Source organism: Coenobita brevimanus, chromosome 27 (genome assembly GCF_032717465.1).
Source record: "Coenobita brevimanus isolate Jiangsu-jjx chromosome 27, ASM3271746v2, whole genome shotgun sequence".
Lineage (NCBI taxonomy): Eukaryota > Metazoa > Arthropoda > Malacostraca > Decapoda > Coenobitidae > Coenobita > Coenobita brevimanus.
Genome location: NC_136980.1, coordinates 21,565,912 through 21,589,282, shown reverse-complemented (window position 1 = coordinate 21,589,282; position 23,371 = coordinate 21,565,912). Strand labels below are relative to the sequence as shown.

The window sequence follows — 23,371 nt, the reverse complement described above, 5'->3', positions numbered from 1 at the left end:
AGAAAGACTGCCATGGAATGTCTGCAAGATAATTTATAAATCCAACCCAGTCTGCCCTATCAAAGTGTCATCGGGTCACCCTGACAGGTTCAGAACCGGGAGGTGTTGGAGGGTTAACTAATGAGGCTTTGATGAGATTGTGGTCAGAGGATCCAAGTGGTGACAGTACCTCTATCCTGTTTTGATCTGGTGGGGATTATCAGGTATTCAGGTTGGTTGCTTTACCAACTGGGTGAGATAAAAAGATTCCGCAAACAGCTCGCACTCTAGACCAACGTCGTCAGTCTGGGCAGAATGCAATAACCATTCAACATTATGTATGTTAAAATCACCCAAAATGATAATTTCGGTGCCAAGAGCAAGGTTAAGGTTACTCAACTGAGTGGATATGGAATCAAATACACTGGGTTCCGAAGAAGCATTGGGGGAACAATAAACTACCCAAATATATTTGGTAATGTTTTGACAATTTAGTTTATATAATGAGTAATCAAAACTGATGAAGTGACGTTTAAAATAGTGTCAACTGCATATTGGGATTTGATATAACAACAGGTGCCGCCCTTGTTACGAAAGTTTGTAAGAAGATGGTAACTGGGAAAACAAAATGGAGATATATCGGTAGAGGGTGAGATTTGTGGTTCTGTGAGGAAAAGGGCCAAAGGGGATATGGACTGAAGGAAAAAATGAACCGAGTTTAAATTTGTGGTAAGGCCGCGGATGTTGGTAAAGAATAAGGCCACACTGTCACTTCTTCGCTGACGAGCATTCCCGGAAATAGCAACAGTCGCTGCCGGCACAGTCGCTTGATGGCGACCAGGAGGACCCTGTGCCGCCAGCCCTACCCTGCCGGTGGTGGCAATCCGATGTACCACCTCATTTGATAGTAAGATTGGAGCGGCCAATACTAAAGACGTGAATAGAAGGTGTGATATGTTATGCGCATGTAGTGTGGTGTAGACAGTTGAAGGTAGAGGTCTTAGGAGAGCATGCTGGCCTATTCTCTGTGTAAATGAATGCACTCAAAATGTTCAGCAAAGGGAGATGATCAGGATCAAGTCCTGAGGGCTGGTGTAACGGGAGCTCCAGCTCTCCCTATCACCAGCTTGCCATCAACCTCGGGAGTACTGCCCTGTTCGGCTGGTGCTACAGTCTACTCCTTCTATCTGGAATAAATATTACAGAGGATCCGTCCATGACAGGGTTTACAGTACTCATATTGCGCTCTCTCTCTCTCTCTTTCTCTCTTTCTCTTTCTCTCTCTCTCTCTCTCTCTCTCTCTCTCTCTCTCACACACACACACACACACACACACACACACACACACACACACACACCATCCAAGCTCTGTCCCACATTTACCACCATAATTACTCAAGTACAAAAACTTACAAAACACTTCACACTGAAGTCGACACCCATACCTGCACACCCCTCATCTACACCTTCATTAACCCTTTAACCGCGGGTGTCATTCCAGAATGACAGTGACAAAACTGGACCAAACCGTGGGTGTCATTCTGGAATGATCGTGAATATTTTGAACACCGCGCATTTTCCCGGCGCGCAAATAGTCTCACGCAAGAGTAGCTGTCGAGTTCTTTCACGCCAGCCATCCCACACCTCCCTCCTCCAACCCCGAGGGGGTCCCCCCCACCCCTGCCCTGACCCGCGTCAGTCAGTATCTGTCCAGCTCTGTGCGTGATAATGGCGCTCCGTCCCGACTCATCGTAGCTCGCTTCCTCCTCTACAATGATTAGTGCTAGTGTTCCCTCTACCTCTACACCCGTAAAGGAACTGCCGATGGCGAGGCAGAAGGGGTTGAGCACTCCTAAAATTAGAACTGAGCTGGACAAAACTGTAAGTACTACTCTTGATTGTGGCAGTGAAAGTGACACACTCACAGCAAGCAGTGATGATTTGGCAGTGATTGGTGGTGAACCATTTTCCATTGATAGTGACAGTGATGAAAGTGATCGTGTTGATTCCCCCCCACCACCCCCAACTTACTCTGGGAAAGGAAAGGCTCCTATGGGCAAATCTGGTATTGCACGTGGGAAGGGAGTGAAGCGCAGGCTCACGTCTCCCACACCAGGCCCTAGTACACATTTCCCATCAATTTCCCGTTCCCCTAGCCCTATTGCCCTCACATCATCATCATCATCATTTGTCGTGCCCTCTCCTCAGTCTACATCATCTGAGGAGTACGAATTACCAAAGCCTGCAAAGCGAGGGAAGGCAGGCCGTGCAGGCCGTGCAGACAGGCCTAGAACAAAGGGGATGCGTGACAGTTGTAGGGCAAAGCTGGGCGATAAGCGAGGCGATAAGCGAGGTGATAAGTGGGGTAGAAAGGGTCAAGTTTCACCACGCACCAGGTCAGAAACCCCCCCGCCTGCCCCCCGCTCAGTTCCCTCACCCGCGCCACCCCCCCACTCACCGCCCCCGCACTCACCCCCCTCCCCGTTGCCTCCTGCCTCACCCACCTCCCGCTTGCCTCCTGCCTCACCTCCTGCCTCACCCATTGCCTCCACCTCAGCTCCTTCTCACGGGGAAACGAGTGGAATGCAACCTGCCCCTGTCACTGAACCACGCACAGGGCAAGTGGATGCATTTGTTTGGTCTGACGGTGGAGATTTCCAGCCACACAATCCACAGTTTGATATGACAAATGCTGGAATACAGCCTGCCTTCCCATGCAACGCAGGTGATGACTTTGTTGATTACTTCCTGGCATTCATGGATGATGAAATTGTGCAGCATGTCAGCGATGAGACCAATAGGTATGCAGCTCAGTGTGCAGCAGAAGGGCTGGGACCTATTGGCTCACCAAAGGAAGTGTCGTGGTTGCCTGTCGGGATCAGAGAGCTGTATGTGTTTTTTGCACTAATGTTTTTGATGCCCCATATAAAGAGACATGAGTTGGAGGAGTACTGGCTCGTGGATGACATAACTACTATCCCAATATTCGGGAAGTATATGTCACGGGATCGGTTCCGACAGCTGCTTGGATACCTGCACTTCGCTGACAATGACAACCCGTCCCAAACTGACCCTTTGTGGAAAGTGAGGGATTTTCTCAACAGGATTAGGGATCGATTTATGCGATTTTTCAGGCCTATGCAGAAAGTCGTCATAGACGAATCCCTGGTATTGTTCAGAGGACGTCTCAAATTCATGCAGTACATCCCCAGCAAACGCCACCGCTTTGGGATAAAGTTCTTTGTGCTGTGTGACTGTGAGACGGGGTATATCCTGGATTTTGTCATTTACTCGGCTAGCACAATGGATGTGAACAGGAAAGACCCCCTTAGCTTCTCTGGCTCCGTTGTAAAACTGCTGCTGGAGAGGTATTTTGGTGGTAATCATGTGCTGTACACAGACAATTATTACACAGCACCGAAACTCTCGAAATACCTTGCTGAACACGGCATTGGCACTGTTGGCACTGTACGGAGCTATAGGAAAGAGTGGCCTAGTTTCCCCGAAGCATCATCATCATCCAGGGGAGATGTTCACCTGAAGAAGTCAGACAAGCTTCTTGCGATCAGGTGGCATGACAAGAAGGTCGTGAATATGATCAGCACCATCCACAAGGGGGAATTGAAGAGAACTGGGAAGGTCAGGTACAGGACGGGAGAGCCAATCATGAAGCCTGATGCCGTCATTGATTATAATGTAAATATGAGACTTGTTGATAAGTCTGATATGATGATTGGCGAAATCGACTATCTCAGGAGAAACACCCGATGGTACAGGAAGGCTTGCCTGCACATGCTCGATATGTGCATGCTCAACGCCTTCATTCTCTACAAGACACAAGTTGGGGGCATAAGGCAACCATCACTGAGACAGTTTTCCAAGACTGTCGTGCAGCAGCTACTTGCACGATTTGGTCAGGTGACGGCATTGATCCCGAGGCGACACTCTGACACACAACCTGACCGTCTTGAGTGCCGCAATTACATGAGCCAGCACCAGCTTGTGAAATTGCCTCCTACAGCAGGCGGCAGGTTGTCACAGGGCCGCTGCAGAGTATGTTCTACCACCACACGGAGGCCTAGGACGAGAAAAATGAGCACACACCAGTGCCTTGAATGCCAAGTCGCTCTATGTGTAACTCCGTGCTTTGCCGAGTACCACTCTCTGAGTAAATACTGAAAGTGACAGTGATATATAGTGATGCGACAGTGACGTGCTTTGCCAATAATTGTATAATGGATAATGTAGTAATAAGGGATATTTTGCCTAGAAAAAAAATTTAAATATTGGCCAGTATAATAATAAGTGCATTGTAAATATAATATATATTGCCCATATTATAAGTAAAATAATATTAGAAGTTAGAAAGAATGAAAAGATCGCATGAAACGTCAGTGAGCGGGTGCCGCCACAGTGAAGTGAGGCGCAGCCACAGTGAAGAGCGGGTGCAGCCGCAGGGAAGTGCCTTTTACCTACCTCAGTGAACACAGAGTGGGTGTTTATCGTATGTACAGTGTTCATATATGTTTATATTACTATTATGAGAGAGTGGTTGGCATTTGGTACTGGTGTGTGGGGCGCAAAATAGTTATTTCACACCCCTCACTTCTAACGGCTCTCCCCGTCCTGTGAAAGTCAACAAAGTCTTGAAACCTACATCAATGGAAAGCTGAAGGTTAGTACTTTCTAATGGTACCTTATTTTTTTCTCTAGCTTTATTCTGTGCAGAGTTATTAAGGTTTAAAGGTTTGTTCACATTTGGCTGAAACCCCCGCGGGAGAGGACAGTCAGACCAAAACAATACCCGCGGTTAAAGGGTTAATCACAAAACAATTCAAGAGAAGAAAGAAAAAAATCATCATCGATTCATTAGCAACAGCATCCTAAATTCTTTATCCTAACCAAAGACAGAGGATGAACTACTCAAATCTCTCAGCTGACCACAAGTAATTTTCCAATAACTCTTCTCTATTTAGCCATTCAAGCCAACTCCTTTTTCCCCTTGCACTCATACCTGTCACTTACACCCCTTCAGTCACATTACTTACACTGTTATCCATCATTTCACATACTCAAACCACTCACACTTACTGACACCTCTAACCCATTCCTACTTTCTCCTCCTCACTGACAGTTACCTTTATACCTACCTTCACCCACACCTGCCTCCACCCACACCCACATCCACATAAACAATCACAACCACCAAAGCATCACACTCACACCAATTTAAATTCACTTCCATCTAAACCCACACTTACCTACACCCACACTCACGACACTTGCACCCACACCCACATCCACATCCACAATCTCTCTCTCTCTCTCTCTCTCTCTCTCTCTCTCTCTCTCTCTCTCTCTCTCTCTCACACACACACACACATCCAGTCACAAACACCACCAGCACACACACACACACACACACACACACACACACACACACACACACACACACATTTAAACTCACTTCCACCTAAACCTAAAGTCACTACACCCACACCCTTTTTACTCTGACTTGTCCCAACACTTCCATCTGTCCATCTTGAATGGTGAGTAACAATGGATTAACAATAGGACATGATGCTAGTCACGAACAAGTGCCATATACAGGATGCAGAGCCATAGTATCGTATAATTCTTACACTGACCTACGTGAAGTAAGTAGCAAAAGGACGAAAATCTAGGCCAAGTTAAGGTAAAAGGACTACAGCACCTACTGATTCAGTAATGGGTGATAAAAGACAGTAGCTGAGTGAGTTGGGGGCAAAATATTCCAGGAAAGACCTAATCATAGCATGCCTTTGTATACACTTGAATAAAATAATATATGGTCACAGTCATGTTTTTTTAAATCAAATATTGCATGACGAGGGTGGTATATGACCTGGCATTTACCTTCTCATAGTGAACATGCTGTACTGTATGGTGTGGAATGGCAGAGCAAGAGACAAAATACCAAGGAGGACTCTGCAGGATTAGCACAACAATCTGATTTTCCTGACTATATTTACAATAATGATTGAGCTATCCCTGATGAACCACATGTCCAGTATTTGTAGATGCCGGTAGGTGATATTTTTGCTGTATACTTATATTTGGATTTTCAGTTCAGTAATATTCATTCAGAGATTATTCAAAAAGAATTCTTAGAACAAGGTGGGATGCCCGCCATTTACTTACTGAGTGTAATGCAACTTGCACATGAATAACGAAAGTGACAAGACAAACAGTTTTATGTAATCCAGGGTCCGGTTGTGCAGAAGTAATTAACCCCTAAACCGCAGGGTTGTTTTGGCGCCCGGGGGTTATTCGTGCTCCGACAGACTTTGTAAATATATTTGCCAAAAATCAGTTATTAGTCCTAGGATATTATAATTAAATACGCTTATGGCACATACCTTTAGCTTTCTCCTGGGATGTTTGTTGAGCCTTCGTCGAGTACCGTAGGACTCGTGGAGACTTCTGAAGTTGGGTAACGAAGTCTCCACTTTACACTTCCCGACACCCCGTAATATGAATTACCACAGCCTGATATTATCACTAGATAGACTATTCTATGATTATCAAATAGTTTGGAATCCATACTAAAGAAAAAAAAAACACTGAAAGCAATGAAAATTACTAGCAAGTACCAGCTTCCCGCTTGTGCTCGTTCGCCGCCGGTATTCTGTCATTTATTATTCATAAAAACACTCACACTTTATATTTCTATTACTATATAACACTTGTATATATCTGCAGTCTTTATCCATAAGTTTCCTTCAGTAATAACTTATTGTCACCTTAGGCATTCAATTTCAATTCAGTAAAATACGTAGCATTCACTTTCTCATCCTGTATACGAGTACTAACGCTGAGAGCGAATCTGTCACTTTCACTTTCATGACTCATAGTATTCATACATGCTAGAGTGAAACTTTCACTTTCATTACTCCTAGTATATATACTCGTATTGTTATATTAATACTCATATACATTTCTTTTTACATTCTCTATTTTATATACATTATTTACATTTCTATTTTATTTACACTGTGTTATGCTCTGTCACTTGCAGTAACTTATAAAACTGTTTTCCACTCTTCACTTATATTGACATTCATTGCTTTCACTTGCTGTTTACACATTATTTACATTCCCACTTGCACTGTTTTAGTCACCAGAAAGATCGTAGTCACTGTCAATCATTTTCATTGAAAAATTAGCCAGTTCACGTTCCACAGCAGTCACTTAGCCCTTTACCCCTTTCCACACGAGGTTTAGTAAAGGTTGAGGTCACAGGGCCCTTTGCATGGGGCTAAAAAGCGGCAGAATTAGACAGGCGCGAATCCGACGTAGTTTCAACTTGAAAGACGACAGTAAACTGAATGCGTGATGGCCTAGGGGCAGTGAAAGGCTGCCAATGTCAGCATGGTGACAGCTGCTAATATATACACTATGAAATGATTGGCAAGAAATCTAGACAATACATAATAAATTAGGTAGTTCCAGGTGAATGTAAATATCACTTAGGCTTCTCCCTTCCTTTCTTATATATATTTTTATTACGAGAATAGATTATACAGCATATTTCAAAGGGGAAATTACCGTGGGAAATTAGCGAACGAGTGCACGTAAGGTGTTGTCAGGTGATAATTAGCCAATTCCAGGTGTATGGCACTATCACTTACTTTTTTCTTTTTTATATATATTATTTTGTATAAGAATATGGCATAGGGCTTATTTCAATGGATGAAATCAGTGGAAAATTCTGGGGAAGATTTACGTAGCGCAGTGTGGCCGGGCAGGCAAGAGGAGATGGTAATGGAGGTGAGGTAGGGAGGGGAGAGAGGGTAATGGGGGGGAGGTAGGGAGGGGAGTCAAGAACGAGGAGAAATGGCTAAATTGTCAACAATGGATGGGAGTACAGATGAGATAAGGAGTGCTGACTATTGTTGGACATTAGCAGTACATGCTAAAAATGATTGCTAGGAAATCTCGACAATACATAAAAAAAAATAAGTAGTTCCAGGTGAATGTAAATATCACTTAGGCTTCTCCCTTCCTTTCTTGTACATATTTTTATTACGAGAATAGATTATATGGCATATATCAAGGGGAAATAAACAGGGAAAATTAGCGAACGAGTGCACATGAGGTGTGTCAGGTGATAATTAGCCAATTCCATGTGTATGGCACTATCACTTACCTTATTTCTTTTTTGTATATATTATTTTGTATAAGAATAGGGCATAGGGCTTATTTCAATGCATGTAATCAATGGAAAATTCCGGGGAAGATTTACTCAGTGCAGCACGGCAGGGCAGGCGAGAGGAGAGGGTAATGGAGGGGAGGTAGGGAGGAGAGTCAAGAATGGGGAGAAATGGCTACATTGTCAACAATGGATGGGAGTATAGATGAGATTAGGAGTGCTGACTAGTGTTGGACATTGGCAGTACTGATAAATGATACAAGCCACCACTTGAAAGCCCGGGCAAATTCAAAATAACACAGAATCACAAAAGTGATGCCCCGCGGTATGATCCCTTGCTCCCAAGCATCATGAAAGTGATGCCCCGATGTTAAGGGGTTAATGCGCTGAGTCTACCAGCGTCAGGGCAATCATCTGGCTCTGAAATGACACAGGTGAGAGGGTACCACAGTAGAAATACAGCGTATTTACCTACAACTGGGTGAAGCTTAATGAGTCTTACTTCAGATTTCTCAGAGTGAAACACTGGTGCAATTGATATTGCCATCAAAAAAGAAATCTCAGACTTAGCTATTGTGAAATGGATCAATGACTACCTACAGGAAGCCTGGGGTGCACGAGCTCCTAAATAATACTCTTGGCTCAACTTTCCTCACTGGCCCGTATTTGATATTTCGGATTATGTTCAGTGGAAGAGAAACACAGGTTACAGCTTGGATCCCTTATTTTCTCTAATGTTTTGAGTTACACAGAACCCATCTTCAGATAGTTTGAACATCATTTTTTCCTATCGACCATCATGCCAAATACCCTACTTTTTAAGCGATTTTATTATTCATTTCATTTTTTTTTTTTTACTTTTAATTTCTGAATTTTTATAATTAAGATTTTCTTGAATATTTTAATACTAACTTCAAAACCAGAAAAAAAGCATCCTAACTGCTAAACTTAAGAAAAAGAAAATCTCTATTCTACACCAGGGCTTGTACAGCTATGGGCCCATAGGCAAAATCTGATCCCCGAGTCGATTTTGTATGGACCTTTGCCCCACTCAGAAGAATGAAAATAAACACGTAAACGAGCATAAAACAGAAAGTTTTGCATTTTTCTTTTATGTATGTATGTAGCGGAAAATGTAAACGCAAATAATATATGAATTTCTCACTTCTTTCTGTGTACAAGTAATTAGAGGGGGGAAAAATAAAGGTAAAATACTGCTTCGCCCTTTTGTTAATCAGAGTTTATTCATTCAGCCCTACTTCTACAGTAGTTGAATAGCCCTGCTCTACACTGACGCCTAAAGACACAAATATGTAAACCAAACTACATATTCACTGTTTACATTCATAGTTAAAATATCTAGACTAACAGAACACCATCGACTGCAAATGTGTAATGCCTGTTTACATTACATACATGCACTTACAACTTACTGACTGTCAGGCAAGGCACACGTATCAGTATAGGGGACATCAATATACGAAACAGAGCCAGATGAGTTAGGAACTGTTCCAGACATGTCAACTGTCGAACCTAATTAAGAAGGCCGAAATACATACAAAACATTCAGATATGTACAGTACATTACACTAAATCTCATAACATAATCTTTTGCAGGAAGACTAAGCACATAAGATTTCATGCTTTGTTGTTTTTATTGTTGCTGCATATCCCCAGTCTTGAATTTGGCTCTCTTTTGTATTTTTTTTTCTTGGAGGGAACGGTTTGCGGGCTCTTGGCCTTTGGTTCTTTCTTCCTTGCATAAAAATAAAAGGCTGTCTGGCCAAGCAGACTCGTCGACCACAGTTAAGCAACTACCCCACTGGGTTCGTCACACAGATTTTCTACCCTGTTAATGCTGTGTCTGCGTCTTAGTATGGCATGTGATGTACAGTGTTCCAATATGTGTATTATATTGTGTGGGTCCATTCCAGAAGCGGAGCATGTATAGTCATTATTTCCACCCAACCTGAATCGAAGCTGGTAATTGAAGATGATTAGGTGATGTCCTAAATCTAACTAGTTGTACTTGATCAGGTCTAATTTAGAATACCTCTCTTTTTGGTGAATTCTGAGAGGAGGGGCTTGTAACACAGTGTTCTTACTGAGGTGTTGTATCGTCCTGCTCGGGAATTAATCACGCAGGTGTGTCTTCATTGATGGTAATGTAATGTCTGACGGTAGCATGTTGTTGATGAGGGGCTGGTAATGTCTGGATAATGGTTTCATATGCCTGGCTGCGTTGTGTGGCCTTGTTATATAATGATATGGATACTATGTGTTAGCGTAGGCTGCTGTGTGCATCTCATATCAAAATATTTTCTAACGTGAAAAAATTTACTTTTAGAGTAAGTGTCCTGGGGCAATGATTTTAGTGCAACCAGTATTGATGCCTGGGACCTTGTTCTGTATGGTCTGCAAGGTGCTGTAGTGGGTGTTAAATAGGATGGGGGCCCATGTCGGGGAGGCATAGGACATCACAGGTCTAATAACCAGATTGTAGAGCAGAGAGAGACGAGATGCCATACCGATTGCGATAAATGTAAATGTACAGCAGAACACACACAATGAAAATTTATATTGTTAATTACTCTCGTAGCAGTACTTTCTTGTTTATAAGTACTACTTTTTTTTCTTTATTGACAGTGTTATCATGCATGGCAATCACTGCATTTATTACTATAAAACGCAGAAGGTTTACAGAGGAAATATCGGTCACGTACAGGAAACACTTATTGGATTCCTCACAACCGACTTGGTGGCATCAGGCTCCTTGATCTTGGTAGAAAAAATAAGAGGTAGTCTACCACATTTCATTTATATTAAATTTTACTGTAAATCTAGTAATACTCTTGCATTCACGTGAATTCTCTACATGGACTTCCTGCCTTTATAATCTGATTCATCGTTCATATCAAATGTAAAAGAAACAGTTGCACAAGAATTTCAGAGTCATTCGACTTTCTTCGCATTATATCAATTAGTTTTGGTTAGACAAAATATTTGAAAATTCATTTCTGTTCTCCAGCTATTTTTGTGTCCATTTGTATGACATGAAATCATATAGTCAGTGTAACAACAGAGCTACGGAGAAAAGAATATGTCCATATATCCTGGTGAAGCCTGGAGCTAAAATGACATCTCGCCCTGCCAACCACCCTTCCTCCTGGGACAAGACATCTGCACCCGGCAAATTAAGTATTATCACCCCATAAATCCAGCCACCAGTCATTTCACGACGTCGCCATACGTACCAACCAACTCATTGCCTCCACTAACCTTCAGGGCGGCCAAATCTATCCAATGGTATTAGCCGCTTGAAGTTCTCACGCATCTCACTTGCGTTTGCTGACATTGGTGTGTCAATCACTCCAGGTAGCACGCAGTTTACACGTATGGCTTTGCTGAAATGGTAAGGAGTTTTTGAAACTTATACTTCAGTATCGATAAATTATATTACAATATATATATATATATATATATATATATATATATATATATATATATATATATATATATATATATATATATATATATATATATATATATATATGAGTGAAATAACTACAAACATTAAATATTGTACATGGAAGCTATGATCAGTCCATTGTATGCATTCCTATATGGTTGAGCTACCTCGCCAGTTCCGCAGCACAAGTCTTGGTGAGTGAAATAACTCCACCTTTGCTTGCAGAATAGCCACTGAATTCGGTAAGGCCAGTTTTCCCCATAATACTTGCAATATTCACTATTGCACCCTTGGAATCTATCCCACTTTCCAGCAGTGATCTTGCGAATGCCTGGGTTACCAAGAAAAGTCCCTGCAGAGTTCAAGATAGTAAAATATATTAGATTCATCGTTCCATGTGTATTAGTATTAATTTCATTATAGCTTTACCATATTCTGTTATTTTTTACATCATATACTATTATCCAAGAAAATGGTTAATACACTTGGAACTGACCATCAGGTTGACATCAATATTTTTCTGCCAGCTGTCATCATCAATCTTTAAGATGGGACTGGTGATGAACACACCGGCACAGTTGACTAGCAGTGAGGGCGGGGCACCACACTGGTCATGGGCTGACTTCATGACGTCATCCACACTCCTCCTGTCTCTCACGTCCATGGCCAGAGCCACGTGCTGCTGCCCACCTGCCGGAGGCAGAGGAATAATGCATTATGTTCTTTATTAGGATACTGTGGCAGTAATTAAATGAAGCGTTGCTCTTTTTCCTTTAATTGACGGCAAAGAAAACAAACTGGAGTATCACAGAATATAGTGTAGGCTCAGAGTCCCTGCAGTCTAACTAGCTCGGTGGCCTTCTCTCCACTGACTCACTCTCTCACCACCCTCACGCCAGCTAACCTTTGTCTGCCTCTACTACCGCCACCTGCCGTTCTGCTTCCAAAAACCATGACCCCGCCCCCACCTGTTTAACTCCCTAACAGGCAGTGCTAAGGCCAAACTACTGACTCGTGAGACTCAAATAATACGTATTATATGTTACTCATAAATCATAAATTATATATTGTTCAGTACACATTATATTCCCCCCTGATTTTCAAATCACACATTGAATATTATACATAATACATTATGGTATATACATTACCTGATAAACTAATCACATACATTACACATTATACATTACATTTCCCTAAAGCCTCCTAACCACACAGGTCATATAATCGTGGTCTTCTAATCCTCGAAGAACGCCTCAGCAGCTCACGTTCAGGCTCATTAACAGTTTCACCACGATCAGCTTCCACCACTTCATCAAATCTGGCAGGAAGCTGAATGAGAAGTGCCTTGTCGTCAGTGTCCTCTGCAGAAGAGTCGGCTCGAGTCCCCTGTGAGCTGCAGCGATGGAGATCTCTGAAGTGGCGAGGTACCCCATCTACTTCGACAGCTTGGTCAGACACTACTCTCATAACTGTACCCCTTTTGTGTCTTTCCTCACACCGAGCATTAGGCGGCTTTACCCAGACTTCTTCACCAAACTGGTAGAGGCCGTCCACTTCTGGTTCATCCTCCCCGTGGAGGTCCACTTCGCGAACTCTGAGTACCTGTATAGCATGTTGGCCGGAGCAGTCGACGATTTGCAGTCATCCTGAAGCATCACATTGTACAAGTACACTGCTTCTGCTATGGAACAGCTCTTCCTTGCAACAATGACCTTTATAGTACGATGGCACCTTTCGACTATACCATTTCCAGAAGGAACATATGCACATCTAAAGCGCAGGCGCACACACCACCACACTGCGAAGTCCACAAACAACCTTTTTTTTTTTTTTTTTTTTTTTTTATGCGAGGAAGAAGGAACCAAAGGCCATGGCCCGCAGTAACAGTTCCTTCCAAGAGAAAAACAAAATACAATAGAGAGCCAAATTCAAGATCCGATCATTTTGAGATGCCTGGACACACTGCGTTTGAAAGACTGGAGATCATAGGCAGCAGGAAATACAGACAGAGGGAGACAGTTCCAGAGCTGACCTGTTGCATAAATGAAAGACTGGGAGTAACGGTTAACTCTTGCATTAGAGAGTTGGACAGAAAAGGGATGAGAGTTTGCTGCCAGACGGGTGCTACGCGCCCATCGTAGAGGTGGAGGAATACAAGCAGACAGTTCAGAGGAGCAGTAACCATTAAAGTAGCGATAGAAAAGAGATAAAGATGCAACAGTGCGGCGAAGAGACAGAGGTTGAAGGGAGTCAGTAAGAGGAGGAGAGTTAATGAGACGAAAAGACTTTGACTCCACCCTATTGAGAAGAGCTGTATGTGGGGAGCCTCCCCACACATGAGAGTTGTACTCCACACAGGGGCGGATAAAACCTCTGTATAGAGTCAACAATTGTGCAGGGGTAAAGAAAGAGCGGAGTCGGCTTAGCACACCCAATCTCTTGGAAGCAGATTTTACAAGAGATGTAATATGATCTTTCCAAGATAAGTCCTGAGTAAATGAAACCCCAAGCATGTTCAAGGATGATGCAGGATTCAGCTGAATATTATTAAACATTAATGGGTATACCTGTGGAAGATTTTGTCGGGTTGATAGGTGTAAGAACTGAGTCTTAGATGCATTAAAGACAACCATATTATTTTTACCCCAGTCAGCGATACGAGCCAAGTCAGACATTAGGTGTGCCATAGCCTCATCCCTTGTTTCTTGAAGTAACTGTTGAGATGGGCGTTGCGGAAACCGAATGGAAAGGTGAAGGGTGGAGTCATCAGCGTATGAGTGGATAGGGTTAGATGTACAGCTTAGAAGATCATTGATGAATAAAAGGAAGAGAGTTGGTGATAGGACAGAGCCCTGAGGAACACCACTGTTGATAGATCTAGGAGAAGAACGATGGCCGTCTACAACAGCGGCTATAGAACGACCAGAAAGGAAGGTAGCGATGAAGGCACAGATAGAAGGATAGAAACCGTGGGAGGGCAGTTTGGAAATTAAAGATTTATGCCAGACTCGATCGAAAGCCTTTGAGATGTCAAGTGCAATGGCAAAGCTTTCGCCAAAGTCCCGAAAGGAGGATGACCAGGAGTCTGAAAGGTAGGGTGAGAAGATCGCCAGTGGAGCGTCCCTGTCGGTACACATACTGACGTTATGAAAGTATGTTGTTTTAGTATAGATGCCTTAAAATTTTTCTATTAAGAATTGACTCGAAATCTTTTGAAATACAGGACGTTAAAGCAATTGGACGATAGTTGGAGGGTTGGGAGTGGTCACCCTTCTTTGGGACTGGCTGAATGAGAGCAAACTTCCAGCAAGAAGGAAAGGTACAAGTTGACAGACAAAGGCGAAAGAGTTTGCCTAGGCAGGGTGTAAGCACAGAAGCACAGTTCTTGAGAACAACAGGAGGGACCCCATCAGGCCCATATGCCTTGTTAGTACTGAGGCCAGTGATGGCAGAAAATACATCAACTGAAGAAATTTTAATGTCAGCCATGAGGAAGTCAGAGGGGAGAAGTGATGGAGGAACAGCACCGGAATCGTCTAAGGTGGAATTGGAGGAGAAAGTCTGTGCGAAGAGATCTGCTTTATCAGTAGAAGAAATAGCTACAGAACCATCAGAGTAGAAAAGAGGAGGGAAGGATGATGAGGTAAAGTTGTTAGAAAGATTTTTGGCAAGGTGCCAGAAGGAGCTGGAAGAATTCGAGTTGGAGTGTTGAGAGCATTTAGTATGGATGAAATTATTTTTAGTAGAGCGAAGAACAGACTTAGCACGATTCCGGGCAGAAACGTAAAGATGATGTGATTCAGGGGTGGGTTGGCTCCGGTACCTTTTGTAGGCCCTCTCCTTGTTGCGGACAGCATTAGAACAAGCGTGATTAAACCAAGGCTTTCTTGCGTTAGTCAAAGGATATGAGAAAGGAATGTATGCTTCCATGCCCGAGAGAATAACCTCCGTAATGCGCGAGGCACACTCAGATGGCTCCCGGCCATGGAAGCAATAATCATTCCAGGGAAAATCAAAGAAGTACTGCCTGAGGGCCTCCCAGTTCGTGGCTCCAAAATGCCACAGACGACGTTTCCCTGGAGGGTCCACAGGCCGTACTGGAGTGATAGGACAGGTTAAGGTAATGAGGTTGTGATCGGAGGAGCCCAACGGAGAGAAAAGATTAACAGAGTAAGCAGAAGGATTAGTTGTGAGGAAGAGGTCAAGTATGTTGGAGCTCTCTCCAAGGCGGTCAGGGATTCGGGTAGGGTGCTGTACAAGCTGCTCTAGGTCATTAAGGATAGAAAAGATGTAGGCTTGTTCACCAGGTGGATCCGTGAAAGGAGAGGAGAGCCAAAGGTGGTGGTGAACATTGAAATCTCCAAGAATGGAGATTTCAGAGAAAGGAGAAATGGACAGAATGTGTTCCATCGTAGAAGTAAGATAGTCGAAGAATTTTTGATAGTCAGTAGAATTAGGGGATAAGTAAACAGCACAGATATATTTAGTCAGAGAATGACAGGAAAGCCGAAGCCAGAGTGTGGAGAATTCAGAAGAATCAAGTTCAGGAACACGAGAGCAAGATAAGTCATTGCGTATGTATACACAACAGCCACCTTTGGCTTTGAAATGAGTATAGAGAAAGTAGGAGGATACAGAAAAGGGTTTGCTGTCGGTTGCCTCAGACAGCTGAGTCTCCGTCAGAAAAAGAAGGTGAGGTTTAGAGGAGGAGAGGTGATGCTCAACAGAGCGAAAGTTAGATGAAAGGCCGCGAATGTTGCAGAAATGAAGAAGAAGAGAGTCAGACAGTGGTTCCAGGCACCTCGAGTCGTCACCGGGAGAGGGGCAGATGGCGGGGGCATTTATGGTCCCCCCCCCTGGGGACTCCGAGGCTTCAAAAGGCTGTATCATTGTCTGTTAACAGTTCTTCTGGTGCCCCATGCTCACAGAACACTTCCTCCAACTGCTCAATTATGCTTGCACTGGTCTGAAGCCTTAGCCGACGCCAAATAGCAAACCATGATGGTCCACAGTCAATAAGAGTCAGGTACGACCGGCCACCGTAGTGAGTAATATCCATGCCAACTCTCTGCCAAATTCTCTCAATGCCCAGGCTTCCCTTTTTCCACTTCACAGGTGCTGGGTCAATGGACTGGCATACTTCACAGTTGGTGACAACAGTTTGTACCTGCCACCTGGTGACTGCTGGGTTGGCTCGCTCTACAAAATAAGTGTTCATCTCACTCCTGGGTGACCTGCAGAATGATGTATCTTTGCAATCTCATCACCATTACGCCAATGCCAGCTGGACACACAGGTCGTACAGCTGCAGGACAGGCAGCAGAAACCTTCAGCCACTGCTGCGACACATGTGTCAGGATATCAGCTTTATTGCTAGTGGAAGGAACAAGAGTGACTGTCAGCTGGAGACTGCACTCCTCTATCAACGATAGCACTATCCCTACTCTCCTCCGGATTAACATCTCACAGACTGCCTTAGTCTTGAGCCTGCTTCTTCCCGATAGACTATCTGAAATCCAGCGATGAACTGTTGAGGAATCAGTCAACAGCTCCATTTTCCTGATCTTCCGAGCCAAAGCAAGGTTCAGACCTTTTACGATGGCATCCAGTTCAGCCATGTTGATGTGACACCCAACATCCTTGCACAGCCAGCTGGCGTCCTCAATAATGCATCCATCAATCTCATTTGCAACACCGAGAGCCAAAGAGCTTGCGTCTATCCAAACCCTGGCCTCATCACCTTTGACGTCTCATCGTCCTCGCACAGGGTCATTCCTTCTGACTTCCTTCACAATTTCTTCCAATAAAACTTTTATCTCTCCACCAGTGATATCTTCATCCCAGCTCTCTGTAGCGTGATTCGTTCTCCTCTTAATGAAGGACATTGCTACTCGCAGCCATCGGCACACAGGGTAGTAGCCCACCAGCTTCCCACAATAAGAGAATACTGACCGCCGTGTCAGCACACTCGGCACACCGCCCACCTCGTTATCCCTTGTCCAAACAAGATGTCCCCGTTCCCCCCAGACTTTCAGGCCCAACACCCTTGCTCCATCAGCAACTCGTTCGTGTGGCTTACTCAACAGCCCGGAGTTCTTTAGATGTTCTTCCACATGACTGGCCTTGACAACATCCTCATTCACAAAGATATCGTCAATGTAAGCTGACTTCCCCCTTTTCACATTTGGATCTCGCGAAAGTACACAGTTAAAAAATGCTTTCATTACCAGTGGTGCAATGTTTAAGCCAAAACCTAAACGAGTCAAGCAATACCTCCAACCCTCAGTAATCACTGTCTGGTATGGCCATAGAGATTCGTGGATCCAGACTTGCAAGTATGCCTTTGTCAAGTCTAGCACTGACACATTTATCCCTTGTCTGCGCCACTCCCGCAGTCTGTCCGCACATACGTCTGAGTTTGTTGTGAATGCATCGATGTGTGAGTTTAGTTCTCTAAAGTCCATTACAGGCCGTACTTTCCTTTTATTCTGCTGCATCACTGCCATCAATGGAATCAGTCCCTTGGGAGGTCCATATTTTTCTTCATCATATGGAAGCAGCCAGCCATCTCTGAACTATTGTGTTAACTCGTCTTCATACAAACCTCTCACTTCACGTGGCACTGAGTATGCCTCCACCTGATTCTGTAGAGCGCCTGGCTCCTTGCCCCCCGTCCACTTCCAAGCTGCTGTCCAAGAGTTAGTCTCAGGGTATTAAGTTGCGCTGAAATCATGCTCATTGACTCCCACCACAATGTTGGCAGCTGTGCAGACTGATGACTCTTCCAACCCAATGCTCACACCACCTTTTGCATCAACTGTAACCCCTCCAAGCTCTCTGATACCGTCCATTCTAAGAATAAACATGAAACCAAGGGACAGTAAAGTAGTCACATTCACACTGATGTCGGTTGAAGTTCCACTGCTAAGCTGGAGATGAATGATGCCTGTTCCTTTACACTGCCACTCCTCCCCACTCACAGTGACCAAATTGACAGCTCCCTTCCTCCATGCCTTGCAACACGAGACGTGGGCAATGCTCCATGAACAACCAGTGTCCACCAGCACACAATGCTGAACTCCATCCACTCTTAATACAGCACTTGGCAGCACCTCACTCACTGGCCTTTTTGAGAGGAGGCTGGCGCTGACGCCCCCTCTCCACGGTCGTTTCCCGGACACTTGGAAGCGATGTGGCCGAAACCATCACACTGGTAGCATCGCACACGCTGCCAAGAGCGATCTCCAACACCCATCATTGCCGCTCCACTCCCTGTGTTACCTTGATGGCGAGCTAAACAGTCCTTAGTGAGATGATTTGTACTGTTGCACATACAACATCTTCTACTGGTAGTAGCCGCACAAGACTCATCAGCAGTCCTCGCTGATGCGCCGGGGCACATTTCTGACGTTTCAAGTGGGCTGTCATCCCTGATGACCGCCCTTGCCCTCGCAAGAATCTGGTCCAGGTTGAGATCTTCCATACGCGACCCCACCCTCAGCAACTGACGAATGTTCTCTGGCAGCCCAGCCACGAAAGCACAGGTGAGGGCCTCATCAGTCAAACCGCCAAACAGGGATGCCAGGCGCAGCAGTTCTGCCAAGAACACATCTGGCGACTCACCATTCTGTAACATCCTGCTGATGAACTGTTCATAAGCCTCGTATTGATCCATGGCAAATGCAGACACTAACACCTTCTTCACCTTCTTGGTTGTCTTCTTGTCTGTCTCTGACAGCTGCAGGTACACGGCAAAGGCACCCCCAGTAAGGCGGAGAGGGATCACGCTTGCCACATCCATGACATCTCGTAGTTTACACACGAGTTCCAGTTTTTCCAGCCACTCCACCACAGACTGTGTACCGCTGCCGTCATACTCCAGAATCAACTTCAGGTCGAAGTAACCCTCAGGAACCTTTCCTTCCATAACTGCCTAGATAGCTTGTGGCAGTAATACAATGAAGCGTTGCTCTATTCCCTTTAATTGACGGCAGAGAAAACAAACTGGAGTAACACAGAATACAGTGTAGGCTCAGAGTCCCTGCAGTCTAACTAGCACGATGGCCTGCTCTCCACTGACTCACTCTCTCACCACCCTCACTCCAGCTAACCTCTGTCTGCTTCTACTACCGCCACCGGCCGTTCTGCTTCCAAAAAACATGACCCCGCCCCCACCTGTTTAACTCCCTAACAGGCAGTGCTAAAGCAAAACAACTGATTCGTGAGACTCATAAATAATACGTATTATATATTGCAAAATGTTTTGTAAATAACACCAAAATCCTGCTTACCAGAAAATTCTCAGGTACAAATAACAGGGTTGGGTTCAAGTACAATACAGTACTTGTACTTGGTACTTGGACTTTAGTATAGTTTTTCATGTACTTGTACTTGGAGTTTTAAATTTTGGTTGTATTTGTACTTCTACTTAGACCCTAAGTGTAGTGGTGAGGATTTAGTCACCAGTGTAATGACCTTGATATACCGCTTATAAGTTACCAACGTGGCTGCCACTAGGGGTACTGAGCTTACCTTTGAGTGTGGAATCCAAACCTAATTGGAGTGATATATTTCTCTATTCTCTGATAGGTCCAAACTAGTTAGTCGAGACGTGTCAAAAAAAAAAAAAAAAAAAGTTAGACTCGAATTTGCACTTAAGAGGGGTAGCGTGAGTTTTAGGTTGGCTCGGTTTTACGGGCCCATTTACTCCCTAGTACACCTTAAGGCCGCCCACTCCATGCTGATTAGAGAAGGCAGTTGGAAAACCCGAGCTATGATGTTACATTTCTTTTAATGATACCTCTAATATTAATAAATTCTATTTCGAAATATTCTGCTTACTGATTCCTCTAACAGTGGCCTACTTGGAAGATCTGATTAATAATATCAAGTGCCGTCCTCCTTGGTCATTGGTGGACTCGGGGAGGATCGATACTTAGCACTTTGAATCTACACTATCTTACTAAAAATGAGACATGTCTATAAATCTGCCAGTCTAGATGACAAGAAGACTCAAAAATTACAACAGGCTTAGTGTTTACAAATTCCCGAATCTAAGGAACAAGAAATAATTATAACATATACCGTAAATTGATCTGATTACTTTTTCCCACCCTTGAATAATAATAAAGAAACTTCTCAGCCCTGTATCAACAGACAATCACACTCCGATACCTCAATGAAATAAGGAAAGAAAATCGATATTTTGTCCAATCACAGCCCAAACTAAATCTAGATTTGGCCCAAACAGAGAGGAGGGGATGTGAATTAGTGTAAGTGTGACGATGTGGCTGGCAAGACTATGATTTCGGTTGGTGTTGTGGCATGTGAATGAGACGAGAGATGGTCACGGAATCACAAATCAAGAATTATGCTAACGATTACAACTGTTACTCATTCTATTCTCCACAAAACATAATATGAAGGGAATGATCAAGTTCAATATAAATAACAAACTTAATGTGGAAATAAATGGGGGGGGGGGGATACAAGAACTTTAAGCACCGACCTGTGAATAAGACGAGAGATGGTCACACAATCACACACACAATGCATGCTCTGGCTTATATAGACTAGGGGGACAAGTCTGATTACATCTGGGGGTGTCAACTCCCCGATTACTCAGTTATTCCTTAGCAACCATGTCATGAGTTGTTTGCTCTGTAATTGACCTGTTTGAGTTTATAGTATTTCACAAATATTGTGCGACGATGATTTAAATTTGAGAACTATTCATAATGATCTCAACATAATGCTAAGTTTTCATTATGGGGTTCGGACGTTATTATGTCGGTTAACGCGGCTTGCGTATGTACGCAACGATCATAAATTCAAGGTTATCATCTGATTGGGTATGGTGGATCGCTTCTCCCTTTCTGATACTCGTCAATTAATGATTTATCATTTAAATGGATTAGGGCTGAAGGATCCCTGAATTTACTCAATCGGAAGACTATGAAGTCTCAGCTAATTTAAATGTTTGCCAAATCTTTGTTACCAGCGTGTCTCATGGAGGGGGGGAGGGGGTGTAACCGTATGCAATACTTAAAGCGAACTGCATAATACATAGATGTTTACCTCCTACCTTAACTCTGCAATACGAAAATCACACTTGTAGTATACTTATATTACATCTATACTAAATTACAATTACTTACACTTATACTAAATTATGTTTAATTACCAAATTACACTCATATTATACATATATTTCACTTACACTAAAACTTAACCTAACCTGCTGGCACTACACGGGTCCTTCCTCCGGGAAACAAATTTTAACCATCGGAGTCCTCTTATCACACGCACCAATAAACGTTCCAAGGATGTGTGTGCAGACAAGACAGACTTATCGACTTGACTGTGAGTCCCCTTTAGAACACACCTTCCTTTGACACTCTCCCCACAATAAGTGGCACCTGTTTTCCCACATAATACCTCGCGCACCCTAGGGGGTTGCTTCACGTCGCTAATGAATTTTCTATTAAAAAAAAAAATTCAGTGGAGAAGAGATACCCTAGTTAACCTCCTGCCTGAGTAATGGCATAGTCACCCAACTGGGTGGACTCGTACTCTTGTTGCCAAGATCGTCCCAGGGGCGCTTCCTATACACACTAACTGTCACTCAGTCTCACTCACGCTTCTCCCATTCAGTACTTTTGGTCCCAGCCCTCCACCTAGTGACTGACGAGCGCTTGACAGGTCCTGAAGTCGCGACCACACCCTAGCCCGTGTCAACTGTAATTTTTTTTTTTTTTTTTTTTTTTTTTATGTGTCCGACTCTGGGCAAAGGCTTCAGGGCCTATATCTTGGGAGCAGTAGCCTATCCCAAGGCCCAGTAGTCCTCCAACACCTCCACATGTCACCACTTCGGCGCTAACACCCACCGTCCATATTGAATACATGCTAGGGCTGTCTCATACAGGACTGGTGTATTGGTATTAGCGGGGGTATTTTTACGACATGTCGGCGGGTCATCTGGTAGATCAGGAAAGTCTGCTTTTAATGAAATTCAAATCCTTAAACTGTTCCCTGCCCCAGCCGGGATTCGAACCTGGGTCCATCAGGACTGCAGGCCGCCTCTCTACCGATTCAGCCACCGCCTTCCCCAGAAGTAGAGTTCTCGTAATATTCCCACTGAACTGGGCTGAGCCCAATAAGACGAACCTATTCTCAAACTCTCTCTCCCTCCTTGAAACTATAGCTCAGATCTTAGAAGCACGAATTATTTCTTGATACTCTAACTCTTTGCAGTCAATTGTCAATCAGTCCGACTTGCAAACACTTCCCAATCCATCCCATAAACTGTTACACTCTTTAGCCTTCACAGACTTGTCAACATTCCTCGATGAGTCAGCGGGGAGGACGTCATTCATGGGGTGACAATTGTTCATCCACCAGGTCAGGTGCAGAAGCACTTTCTAGGGGTTCCAACAGCCACTCTTCACTTCCATATTAAGGTTCACCTGCCTGGCAGCTCTCTGTAATCGTTTTCCAGTAAAAACATTTTCCACTGAATATACACTTCCGTCCAGCACAATTTCCACTACACAATAAGGACCATCCCCATTTCACATTTAACTTTCGACATATACCTGACCACTGTTTTCTTTTTGACCCACACTAAACTCCTCACACCGACAGTCTTGTTCTTCCTTCTCCGATTTGTTACGTCTCTATAACAGCATGTCATCTTCTGATGGGTTTCCCCGATGAGAGTGTGTGCAGTG

The 23,371-nt window shown here is 43.9% G+C and overlaps 1 protein-coding gene across 1 annotated transcript in view; it reads right to left on the bottom strand.

The window, feature by feature from the left end:
• The window catches only part of LOC145394492 ((3R)-3-hydroxyacyl-CoA dehydrogenase-like), a 68,631-nt gene that overhangs the window by 6,095 nt on the left and 39,165 nt on the right, over positions 1 to 23,371 (bottom strand). The window contains exons 3-5 of the mRNA XM_080268340.1: positions 12,136 to 12,329; positions 11,807 to 11,991; positions 11,450 to 11,574 (exon numbers count right to left, since the gene is read on the bottom strand). Of these exons, the coding sequence (XP_080124466.1) occupies positions 11,450 to 11,574; positions 11,807 to 11,991; positions 12,136 to 12,329 (504 nt within the window). The remainder of the gene's footprint in view (positions 1 to 11,449; positions 11,575 to 11,806; positions 11,992 to 12,135; positions 12,330 to 23,371) is intronic.